Consider the following 12883-nt stretch of genomic DNA (forward strand, 5'->3'; position numbering starts at 1 on the left):
TGCTCTGTCTCTTGTCATAGAGTTATCGAATCCTACAGCACGGTAACAGGCCTTCTATCCAGCTTGCCTATGCGGACCAATGTGCCCCATCTACTCTAATCCCTCCTATCCACCTTTCATCCACATTACTCTAAATCTTTCCGATTGATGATGCAGTCTCACTGTCTTTGTCACAATTTCTGCCTCAAATACTTCCCCTGGCTGTTCCTTTTCTATGTTATTCCATATCCCCACCATCTGACGTCATCGAGTTTGAACTGATACTGTCTATGGTATTCTGTGGAATTCTCTGCCTCAGAAAGCAGTGGACGTCAATTCTCTGAATGAATTCATGAGAGAGGTAGATAGAGCTCTTAATGATAGCGGTGTCAGGGGGTATGGGGAGAAGGCAGGAACGGGGCTACTGATTGTGAATGATCAGCCATGATCACATTGAATGGCGGTGCTGGCTCGAAAGGCCGAATGGCCTACTCCTGCACATATTATCTATTGTCTATTGTCTATATATGGTATATCTGATGTGTCTGGATACCATGCAAAACAAACCTTTTACTGTAGCTCGGTAGGTGTAACAATACTAAATTTAAACCTGAATCTCAAACCTAAAACGCCTCTCATCTTAATTGTTTACAACAACGCGATCCCAGCGGGATGTTTCATGGTTACAGAAGCATTGCATCGTCCATTGTTCCAGACGTACACTTCTGCACACTTAAATAACATGCTTTTAATAAATAAATTGCTTTGTGTTTTCACATAACTCGAAATCTCCAACTGCATTTGTCCGGTTCGATGGAGAGCAGAATTAAGCAATGTGGCTTGAGCAAATGTTGTTCATTCTCACAAATTGACGGACAATTCAGGGATTAATGGAAATAGCCAACAATAATCTGCATTCTGTGTCTTCCTCCTAGCTTCATCTGCAGGACGTTAACTGATTGTAAATATGTATGGCATATCTGAACTGAATGGACAGCGTGCAAAGCGACGCATTTCGCTGTATCTCGGAACGTGAGGCCCAGCAGAACCTCACCTAAGCTAATAATCTGACGTAAGTACCAACTATGATGTCTACTAAGATTGTCCATGTAACACAAACAGAATTAATATGCAAAATAAGGTGTTGAATGGGGCTTATCTACAAATGAACTGTTGGACAAATGCGAGGACAAGGTGGGGAGTGGGCACAGGAGGATGATCGCACGGAATCACCTGATACTGTACAGTGGGCCGTACTAATTGCCGGGCATCTGCAATACAGGAGTACATACATTCAGAAAACTCAGTTGACGTCCGTCCAGGAAGGAAAGTAATGTTATGTCAGAAGTGAATGATCTAATCAATGTTCGAACCATGTCCCCAGCACCCTCTTTGCGTCAAGTCTTCCCTTCAGATTCCTCGTAAATCTTGCCACTCTCATCTTAAACCTGTGATATCTGATTTTTGATTCTTCATCCTGGATAAAAAAAAGACCTCATTCATCCTATCGTGGTTTTACACACCTTGATATCATCACCCTTCAGTTTCCTTCGCTCCAGGAAATACATAACGTCCTCAGCCTCCCAGGACGGACACACAAGGAAATGGAAGTCCTGCTATAACTACTGACGGTGTTACCACATGCGGAGAAACGTGCAGAGACTGGATCAAGAGACGTAGTCATACAGCAGAGAAACTGGCCCAACAAATCTCCGTGTCAATGCTATCCAAATACTCAATCACATTTATTAGCACTTGGTCCACAGAATATTATGCCCTGGCTCTCTATCTTTTAAAGAATGTGATGCTTACCTTTGAAGCGGCGTAGAGCCAGAAGTCGAGATTTATCCCCAGCATAAAGTGGCTGTGAGACGACCAACAATTGATCAAATCCTCTGCTGTGTACAGTTGCAAAGACCAACAAGTGAATTTGTTTTGCCATTGATTTGTGGGACTTGCCCTAACGGGCTAGACCATCAGAGCATTAAGCAACGGGTATATGGATGATTACGTTAGGATCAGAAGATCAGAATATTAATTCACCTTGGAGTGACTGAGATGAGGTGTAATTTACTCTCTCAGATATATCCGAATCTAGAGTACCCTCTACCCCAGAAAACGGTGATGCCCATTTATGAAATACAAACAGGGTTGGAGCGAAGTTCCTTGTCGACAAGAGGGAATTGAAAACTAATGTGGCCAGGTAAGGAAATGAACTCGAGACCAGGATCAGTTTGAAAATTATGGTAGTAAAGGTCTGCACAGGCCTGAACTTGACATTGTGTGCGTGTGGCCGGGTGTACATGTGTCCACAGTGGGGGGTGGGGAGGGGACGGGTTTGTGTCCGTGTGTCCGTGAGTACCTGTGTCCACAGTGGGGGGTGGGGAGTGGAGGGGTTTGTGGCCGTGTGGCCGTGTGTACCTGTGTCCACAGTGGGGGGTGGGGAGGGGGGGTTGTGGCCGTGTGTCAGTGTGTACCTCTGTCCAGAGTGGGGGGTGGGGAGGGGAGGGGGTTTGTGGCCGTCAGGCCGTGTGTACCTGTGTCTACAGTGGGGGTGTGGGGAGGAGGGGGTGTGGCCATGTGTACATGTGTCCACAGCGGGGCGTGGTGATAGGGCGGGGTTTGTGGCCGTGAGTCCGCGTGTACCCGTGTCCACATTGGGGGGTGGTGAGGGGAGGGGTTTGTGGCCGTGTGTCCGTGTGTACCTGTGTCCACATTGGGGGGTGGTGAGGGGAGGGGTTTGTGGCCGTGTGTCCGTGTGTACCTGTGTCCACAGCGGGGGGTGGTGAGGGGCGGGGTTTGTGGCCGTGTGTCCGTGTGTACCTGTGTCCACAGTGGGGGGTAGTGAGGGGAGGGGGTGTGGCCATGTGTCCGTGTGTACCTGTGTCCAGGGCCTAGATATGTGCTCCGCCCTCTGCCACTGCTTCCTCGGCTCGACGGCCCACGGACCTCAGTCAGTGACGATAGGTGACAACATCTACCCCATACAGACGCTCAACACCGGCTCCCTGCAAGGATGATTTATCGGTCCCCGACGATTCTCTCTTCACGCTGTCCACTGTTCACTCTAATTTCGTCAACAGGTTCGCTGACGACAACCCTGTGAAGGGCCGGATCAGGGACAATGATGAGGCGGAGTTCAGGAAAGAGATAGTGAGCTTACTCACGTTGTGTCAGAACAATAGCCTCTCCCTCAATGTCATCAAGACGAAGGGGCTAGTTATGACTTTTTGGACGCAAGGTGGAGTACATGCGTAAATCAGGATTAATGGCGCGGAATTGGAAATAGTTGCGGCTCAAGTTATTTGCGGTAAATATTACCACCGATGTGTCCTGGATCAACCACGCAGATCACACAACCAAGAAGGCGCACTCGACTTCCGGAGGAGACGGACAAAACTTCTACAAACACCTTGAGATGCACCGTTGAATGCACGCGGTTGGGATGCATCACAGCCTGGCTTGGATACAGTTCTGCCCAAGACGACGAGAATTTGCAGATATGTTGTCGGTTATACCCATGACTTATATGAGTGGATGACATTCAAAACCACGCTTTTCGCTGCAGCTCGGTACATGTGACAATAATAAAGCTATCCAAACCCTAATGACCAACCTAATCACTGGAGATAAGTAACAACTGTGATCAGAACGGCAATATAAGTGCTATGATGGGACAAAGATTACCCGCGTGACAAATCCGATGCTGATGTACAAGAGAAGTTGACGAATCGCTGTTAACCGCAAATGAACAGTTCGACAAATGCCAGAGAAAATAACGTATGTGGGCAGGAGACAGAATAGAGTAAAATGCTCACACTGTATTGTGGACCGCAGTTATTGCCGGGCATATGAAATAAAAGAGGAAAAAAGGAAAAACCCAGCAGATTCGGAAGACATCCGCTTGAGAGGACAACGTATCTCGTGTCAGAAATCAATGACCTTATCAAAGCTGCAATCTCGTCGAAACAAATGCACGGGGTGCTATTGTTTCGTAAAGCACACGCCAGCAAATTTTGGCGTTGCACCGCCCTCTGGATTAGAGTGTAAACTGGCTCATCAGCGCACCTCAACTTTGCTGCAGAGTCAGTTGCTGCCCAACATGTATTAGTCAACATACAAGGAAATAGTGGTGAACCCTGCTATAACTACTGACGGCGATACCACGTGTGGAGAAACGTGCACACATTGGCCCAACAGTCATTGAGTCACAGAGCGTAGAAATAGGAAGAAAAACTGTCTGCATGTATGCTGTCCAATTACTCAATCCCATCTACCAGAACTTAGTCCGTAGAATATTATGTCCTGGCCCTATCTTTTTTTAAGGAAAGAGATACTTACCTTCGACTCGGGGTAGAGACAGAATTCTAGACTTATCCGTCGCATCAAGTGGCTCTCAAAGGCGAACAATTGATCAGATCATCCATTCTGCGCAGCTCGTAAGAACGATAAGTGAATGTGTTGACCCCGACATCGAGACTTCTGCGAGAACTTTGCAGGATAGATGTTGAGGGAATTACAGCCGCCTATGGATGATCACGTTCGGATTATCGTTCAGGATAAGAATTCACCTTGGAGTGACTGAGGTCAGATGTAAAATAATCTCGCAGATGTCTCTGAATCGTAGACAGTATTATCTACCCCAGTAAACAAGAATGACCATTTATGAAATGCAGACAGTGTTGGGGCGAAGATCTTTGTGAGAAATAGGGAAATGAAAACCAATGTGACTTGGGTGGAAATTAATATGAAGCCAAGAATAGTTTGTAATTATGATCTTGAATTCCAAACATACTTGAGCTGGGCATTGTGCGTGTGACCGTATGTACCTGTGTCTGCTGGGGAAGGTGTGGCTGTTATCTCCAAACTACCAGACCTTGGAATCTGCTCGCCTCCGTCACTGCTTCCAAGGGTCTAATGCCCACCGACCTCAGTCAGTGAGGATAGGCGACAGCATCTCCGCCATAATAACTCTCCACATCGGTGCCCTGCAAGGATGCGTTCTCAGTCCCCCACTATACTCCCTTTACACTCTCGACTGTACTGACAAATTTGTCTTTAATTACATCTACAGGTTTGCCCACAACATCACTGTGGTGGGTCAAGTCAGGAAGAATGACAATACGGAGCACGGGAAGGAGATAGAGAACTAAGGTACATGGTGCCAAGACAATAATATTTTCCTCGATTTCGGCAGGATACAGGAGCTAGTTATTGACTTCAGGAAGCAAGATACAATACATGCCAAATCAGCATCAACGGCGCAGAAGTGGAAATGGTTGACACCCCTTGGTGTTAATACTATCAAGGCCTATCCTGGATCAAACACATAGAAGCAACAACCCGAAGTCGCACTAACGTCTTTTGGGAAGAATATTTCTATGGATAATGTCGAAGACTAATATGACCAGTTATGGAAATGTACATGAGACCAAGACCAGTGTGATAATTACGATTGAATGCCAAAACAAACCTGAGCTTAGCATTGTGCGTGTGTGCCTGTGTTTCCCGTTGGAGATAGACAACGAAGAAACGTGGTGTGAGGACAATAACCTCTCCCTCACTGTCAGCAAGAGTTGACATTGACTTCAGGAATCGTGTTGGAGTACATGCCACAATTAGTAACGATGATGCAGAAAAGAAAATGGTAGAGAGGTTCACGCTTCTTCGCGTTAATACCACCAAAGATATGTCCTGGACCAACCACGTGGATGCAACAGGCCAGAAGGCCTCCAGACGCCTTTATATCCAGAAGAGACAGAGAAAAAATGGCATGTCTCCAGTGACGCTTCGAAACTTCTATAGATGCACCATAGAAAGCATTATGTCGGGCTGCAGCACAGCTTGTTTTGAAAAAAGCTATGCTTAGGAACGCAAGCAGCTGCAGAGATTTGTAGATGTAGCCCAGTCCATTACACAGACCAGACCTCTCACCACTGATTACATCTACACTTCACACTGCCTCGGAAAAGCAGCCAATGATTTGGGGGCGTGGCTGTGTTCTGCAGCTGCGGCTCACCGGCAGTCTCTCCGTTTTTTTTTGTTTTTTTGTCTTTGTCGTTGTTAAATGTACGTTTTGTTTTATTTTTAATTCTGTGTATGTAGGGGGGTGGTGGGGGGGGTTGGGGGAAACCTTTTTTCAAATCTCCTCCTCAACGGAGATGCGACCTTTACCGTGTCGTATCTCCGTTCGCGCTACGGCCTAACATCGTGGAGTCGGCGGCCTCCAGCTGGGATCGACCTCAAAGACTCCGGTCGCAGGGCCTGGACTTACCATCTCGGAGGCTTCGGCCGTGGGCCCTGCAGACCGCAACATCGGGAGTTCGCAGGTCCCTGGCTGGCGACCGGCTTTTGGGAGCTCCAGCCGTAGCAGCTTCGACCGCCCCGAAGCGCGAGGTACGATCAACCCGCCCGCAGGCCCTTCATCGCCCTGCGTGGCCCGGCCGCAGCACTTTCCATCGCCCGGTGGGGGCTCAGGACTCTCATCGCCCTGCGTGGCTCGGCCGCGGCATTTTCCATCGCCCGGTGGGGGCTCAGGACTTTCATCGCCCTGCGTGGCTCGGCCGCAGCACTTTCCATCGCCCGGTGGGGGCTCAGGACTTTCATTGGCCTGCTCGGCTCGGCCCTGGGACTTTCCATCGCCCGGTGGGGGCTTCAAAAAGTTGGGAGCCTCGATCACCTCGTGGCACCACGGGAGAAGAATGAGGAGGAGATAAGACTTTGCCTTCCATCACAGTGAGGGTATGCCTAGAGCAATCACTGTGATGGCTGTTTTGTGTAAAAAAATTATATCTGTGTGTCTTGTGCTTTTTAATGTCTACTGCCGGACCCTGACGTGAGAGGACGCTGGCGTTGTGTATTCGCCGCTTTTCCGTCAGGATAGTTTGTCTGTTTGCTTCTATGTTAATTGTTTTTGTAAAGCGCTTTGAGCATGTGATAAGGCGCTATATAAAATAAATGGATTATTATTATTATTATTATAATATACCAATATACGACATTTCACCTCTACCATTCCTTCTTCTCCCTGCTCCAGAAAGTACACAAGCGTGAAAGAGCGCACCACCAGTAGCTTCTTCCCTTCCGTTATCCGGCTTCTTAATGGTCCCTCCATAATCTATTGGACTGTTTAATTCACATTTCCCCATTGAGGAACATTGGACTTTGTCTCTGGAGCTGATGCGCTGCATTGGTGAAAGTACATTCTGAACTCTGTATCTTCTCCTTTGCTCTATCTATGGGACTTCAGTGCGAACTCATTGTACCTATGCATGGAATATCTGGTGTACGTGGATAACATGTAAAACGCAGGTTTTTTTCGCCTCGGTACATGTAACAATAATAATCCCAATCCTAAACCTGTACCTGAAACCTAATGTGGTCGCATCTTAATTGTTTACAACACCGCCAAGCCACTGGGAGGTCTCAAAGGTTAGAGACGAATTGCATCATCTGTCGCTCTAGCTGCGCACGTCAGAACAGTTAAATAAGAATTTCTGCATCTGCTTGAATGTGTCTTTTGTGTTTTTACAAAGCTCGAATTCTCCAACTGTGCATATCCGTTTCTTAGGACAAAGGTAGACCAGAATTACGGAATGCGGTTTGCACAGATGTTGTTCATTCTTACAAATTTACAGATAAATCAGTGTTTGATGGGAATAAAGAACGATATTCAGAATTATAGTCTGTATCACGAACTATAGTTCGCATTCTGTATATTTCTCTTTGCTCTATTTCGTGTACCAGTTTGAACTGCTACATTTGCATATCTATAGACTAAAACTCTCGTTTGTTTGTTTGATCCTGAACTACAGCCAAAACGGTACAGGATTGCGCGACAGTTTTAGCCCACCTTACTTACCGTCATCTCTTTGGTGCTAATGGGAAAATTTCCATTGAAATCGGTGTTATAGGACTTCCGGTGGCGCTATGGACTGAGTAAGTCGCACGCCAATTAGCTCCGTGAACATTTCGATCTAAGAAGAGAGGAACGGGACGGGCCCGTTGCAACTTACCGGCAATTCTCAACGACGAGTGGGTGACGTCATCAGATCGCGACTTTTAATAGTAAATGTCGACAAGTCGCTCCCCCCCCCCCGTTAAAAACCGTTAAAAAAGGAACGGGTAGAACAAGACCCGTGGAAGAAGAAGGAACAGGACAGATGGAAGCCTCTGCTACAGCCCAAACTTCAGCGTTGACTGAGGAAGAAACTTCCAAACGAGCCCGGAATCCACAGCCTAAAAAATTTGGTTTGGAAGAATTTCGTAGCGTTGTTGGTGAGGAGCTTTCAGGTATGAAGTCTCAAGTAACAAATATGACAGTTGAACTCCAAGAGATGAAAGCTGAATTAGTATCACTTAAAGGAATGAAGGGGGAAATACTAACTATTATTAAGGACCAGTTGGCTAAATCAAAGGCTGAAATGTGTGTAATCATGAATGAACACATGGAGGAAGTAACCTCCAAGCTACAAAAGTTGGACTCTGATTTTTCCGGTAAGGTGAACCACATCACTGCGTCAATACAACAACATGATGATGCTATATGTGAGTTGGAAACTTTAGCCGAGACGAGTGCTGAAACAACAAAAGCAGTATTGACGGAGACTCATCGTTTATCTGATTTATTGATGAAATTAACTGAAAAATGTACTGACCTAGAGGGTCATTCTAAACGACAAAATTTAAGAATTCTTGGAGTTAAAGAAGGTAAAGAAAAAGATAAAAACCTTCGTGACTTTACTGTTGAGCTGTTACAAGAAGTTTTGAAAATGGATTCAAAGCCCTTGCTGGATCGAGCCCACAGAGCACTGAGAGCACGGCCAGGTGCTAACGCCCCTCCAAGGCATTTGATACTGAGGGTGCATAATGCTCACGTTTTAGAAGATATGCTGTCGAGAATTGCTAGTAACAGAACTTTATCATTTCAAGGCGATGAGATTCGCATCTTCAGAGATTACCCTGCTGAGGTGGTCAAGAAAAGAGCACTGTTCAATGAGTCAAGATCTATTCATAGGAAGATCCCAGCGTTCAGATTTGGTATGTTGTATCCAGCAAAACTTCGAGTTACCTACAATCAAACAGAATCCTTTTTTACTGACCACAATAAAGCACTGGAATTTGCTCGGGAGATCGAAAGGTCGCTGAAGGGTTGAATATGACTTCACGGCTTTGGCAGAGAACTGATTGGACTTTAAAATATTAAAACCTAAAGATTTAAGCTTAGTGTATACACTATACGAATATTAACCGTAACTAATTACTATTAATCAAAAAACATATATATTTTTATTAATCATTACTAATAAGAAGTACAAGTAATATTTGATTTATGTAAACTTTACTTTGAACACTTAATTAATATACCTTAGACAGAAAAATCGGTTTATTATAGACTAATTAGTTTCGGGCCTGCCCCGTTTAACTCTCTTTTATAAAAAATATTTAAAAAACAACAACTTCGTTAAAAAACGGAGCTAGTATTTTTTTTTTTACATCCCACGGAAGTCCTTAGATTTTTTGCCACCTTAGGGTGGCTATCACTAACTGCACTAATTGTAGTTGTAGTTTTAGTTGTTTCTTCTTTTTTCCTCACTCTTTTAACCTTTTATATAATGATTTTTTTTTAGATTTAATTTTTATTATTATGTCATTTTTCAGAATTTATATACCTTTGGGAGATATTTTCGGGAGACATTCTACGTAGTACAAAAGATCATCCACCCTTCATTCAAGAAAAATGTTGTAGTTCGGGTGCCAGGCCATTTGCTTTATTATAGACTATTTATCGGTTAAGATGCAAGCTACTACTAGGAAAACAGGGGGTAAAGGTATTACATTTTGTAGTTGGAATGTCAAGGGTATTAATGAACCAATTAAAAGAGGTAAAGTACTTTCACATTTAAAATCTATTGATGCTGATATAATGTTCCTTCAGGAAACTCATCTAAAAAATGTAGCACATAATAGACTGAAAGGCAAATGGATTGATAAATTATATGACTCATCATTTCCCTTTAAATCAAGAGGTGTTGCCATTTTAATTCGTAAGGGTATACCATTTATACATACTTCCTCTATAGTCGACACTGAAGGTAGATATGTTATATTAGTGGGAGAACTATATTCTACAAAATTGATATTGGTGAATGTCTATGCACCAAATTTTGATAATCCGTTATTTAAAATATATGTATTTAATACCATTGCAGAATTTGGACAATATAACTTGATAATTGGAGGAGATTTAAATTGTACATTAGATCCTTATTTGGATAGATCGTCAACTCAAAGGAAAACAAAATCCAAGTCGTGTGAATTATTAAACTCTTATATAAATAGTGCAAATATAAAGGATGTTTGGAGAATTGAGAACCCTTCAGGCCGAGAGTATTCATTTTATTCACCAGTGCATAAAACTTACTCAAGAATTGACTATTTCTTGGTGGACTCCAAACTTATTCCTTATACGTATAATTCAAAATATCATAATATCAAAATATCATAATATCAAAATATCATAATATCATAAATATCAAAATATCATAATATCAAAATCTGATCATGCCCCTTTAACATTTAGGGTAAAACTCCAAGGAGTAACGGGGAAACAGACCAATTGGCGATTTAATCCTCAAATCTTAAATGAAAAAGCATGTTATGACTATCTTAAATCGCAATTTGAAACTTTTTTTTACGCAAATGACCTCCCTGAAACACCTGCGTCCCTGCTTTGGGAAACATTTAAAGCGTTTGTGAGAGGATGTATTATTGCTTTTCAAGCGTCTCAAAACAAGAAGAAGCGGGCTGAACAACATGACCTAGAAAGTCAGATAAAACAGTTAGACATAACAAATGCCATCGCTCCCTCTATTGAAATACATAATAAAATTGCAGCTCTCAAATATAAGTTAAATTATATTCTCTCAGCTCATATTTTAAGGCTTTTTCAATATACTAAACAAAAACATTTTGAATTTGGAGATAAACCACAGAAATTGCTAGCACGTCAACTCCGTAAATTAGAAGTTGATTCTACAATTCATAAAATTAGATCAGAAAACGGAGATTTCCTTAAACTACCTAAGGATATTAATCAGAGATTTTTGCAATTTTATCAGTCATTATATTCATCAAAAATAACAGATAGCTCTGCGCAGATGCAAAACTTTTTGCAAGAATGTAACCTTCCTGGTATGAATGTGAGTGACAGAAATTCACTGGGCGCAGAAATAACTATGAAAGACGTTGAAGAGACCATTAAATCCATGAAAAATGGGAAGATTCCTGGCCCTGACGGCTTAAATAATGAATTTTATAAAAAAATTAGTGATTTGATCTCTCCACGTTTGCAAACTGTATATAGTCACGCCTTTAAACAACAGAGATTACCGCAAACTCTGGCTGAATCAACAATAACCCTTATTTGTAAAAAAGATAAGGATTCTGAAGACCCTGGTTCGTACAGAGCGATAGCTCTTTTAAATACTGATCAGAAGATATTAGCGAAAATCTTAGCTCATAGATTAAGTCTAGTTATAGATAAATTGATACACCCCGATCAATCAGGCTTTATAGCTAAACGATATTCATTTTTCAATTTGAGACGTTTGTTCAATATAATATATTCAAATAGACTATTAAACGAAGATTTAGCAATCATTTCGTTAGATGGTGAAAAAGCATTTGATCAAGTAGAATGGCCCTATCTTTTCTCAGTGATGGAAAAAATTCAATTAGGTGAACATTTTTGTTCATGTGTGAAACTTTTATATACATCCCCGACAGCTAGAATATTAACTAATCAAATGCTGTCATCCAAATTTCATTTATTTAGGGGTTGTAGATAAGGATGCCCACTATCTCCGTTTCTATTTGCCCTCGTTATAGAACCACTTGCTGAGAGTATTAGATCAAATTCAGATATTCACGGTTATAACACTAAATATACAACCAATAAAATTTCATTATATGCGGATGATGTATTAATATACATTACAAATCCTGAAATTAGCATTCCGAATTTATTAAATCTCATAACTCAATTTGGTTCATTTTCAGGTTATAGAATTAACTGGTACAAAAGTGAAATTATGCCAATAATGGAGCAAAATCCGGCCATACTTCAATAATTTCCTTTTAAAATTGCCTATGAAAAGTTTAAATATCTTGGAATTTACGTGACTAGGAAATATACTTCTTTATTTAAATTAAATTTTCCTGCTTTACTTACTAAATTACACAGAAATATCCAATTTTGGAAAACACTCCCTATATCATTAGTTGGTCGTAGTAATGCTATAAAGATGATCTTTCTTCCACAGCTACTATACTTATTTCAAGCAATTCCGATCTATCTTCCAAAAAAGTTTTTTTTAAAAATCGATTCAATTATTACTAATTTTATTTGGGACTACAAGACTCATAGAATAAATAAAAGACATCTATGTAAGTCTAAAACTAATGGAGGAATTGCCTTACCTAACTTCTTATTTTATTATTGGGCGGTTAATATTAAAAATATAACCTGCTGGTTGGATGACACTGATCAACAACCGGATTGGTTAAAGATGGAGAAAGAGGATTGTTTACCATTTGATATTGGTGCGATCCTCTTAGCTCCAATAAATTTAAATAAAAAAACATATGGAGGTAATCCGATTATACACCGTGTTATCCGTACCTGGAAACAATTAAAACTTACTTTAAAACTGAGTAAATTATCTGCTTTCCTCCCTATTGCGAATAACCCTTCTTTTAAACCGTCCGTCTTAGATAGAGGATTTGCTCAATGGAAAAGTTATCGAATTAAAAGGGTGGGAGATCTTTATCATAAGGGAACTTTTCTTTCTTTTCAGGATTTACAGCAGAAGTACGGATTACATGTTAATAATTATTTTAGATA

The 12883-nt window shown here is 42.0% G+C and overlaps 1 protein-coding gene across 1 annotated transcript in view; it reads right to left on the reverse strand.

Moving 5' to 3' along the window:
- Window positions 1–3195: 3195 nt before the first annotated feature.
- Window positions 3196–12883, reverse strand: part of LOC144612648 (zinc-binding protein A33-like) — a 109082-nt gene continuing 99394 nt past the window's right edge. The window contains exons 7-9 of the mRNA XM_078432133.1: window positions 8540–8586; window positions 4321–4374; window positions 3196–3312 (exon numbers count right to left, since the gene is read on the reverse strand). Of these exons, the coding sequence (XP_078288259.1) occupies window positions 3196–3312; window positions 4321–4374; window positions 8540–8586 (218 nt within the window). The remainder of the gene's footprint in view (window positions 3313–4320; window positions 4375–8539; window positions 8587–12883) is intronic.

This window comes from Rhinoraja longicauda, unplaced genomic scaffold (assembly GCF_053455715.1).
Source record: "Rhinoraja longicauda isolate Sanriku21f unplaced genomic scaffold, sRhiLon1.1 Scf000062, whole genome shotgun sequence".
Lineage (NCBI taxonomy): Eukaryota > Metazoa > Chordata > Chondrichthyes > Rajiformes > Arhynchobatidae > Rhinoraja > Rhinoraja longicauda.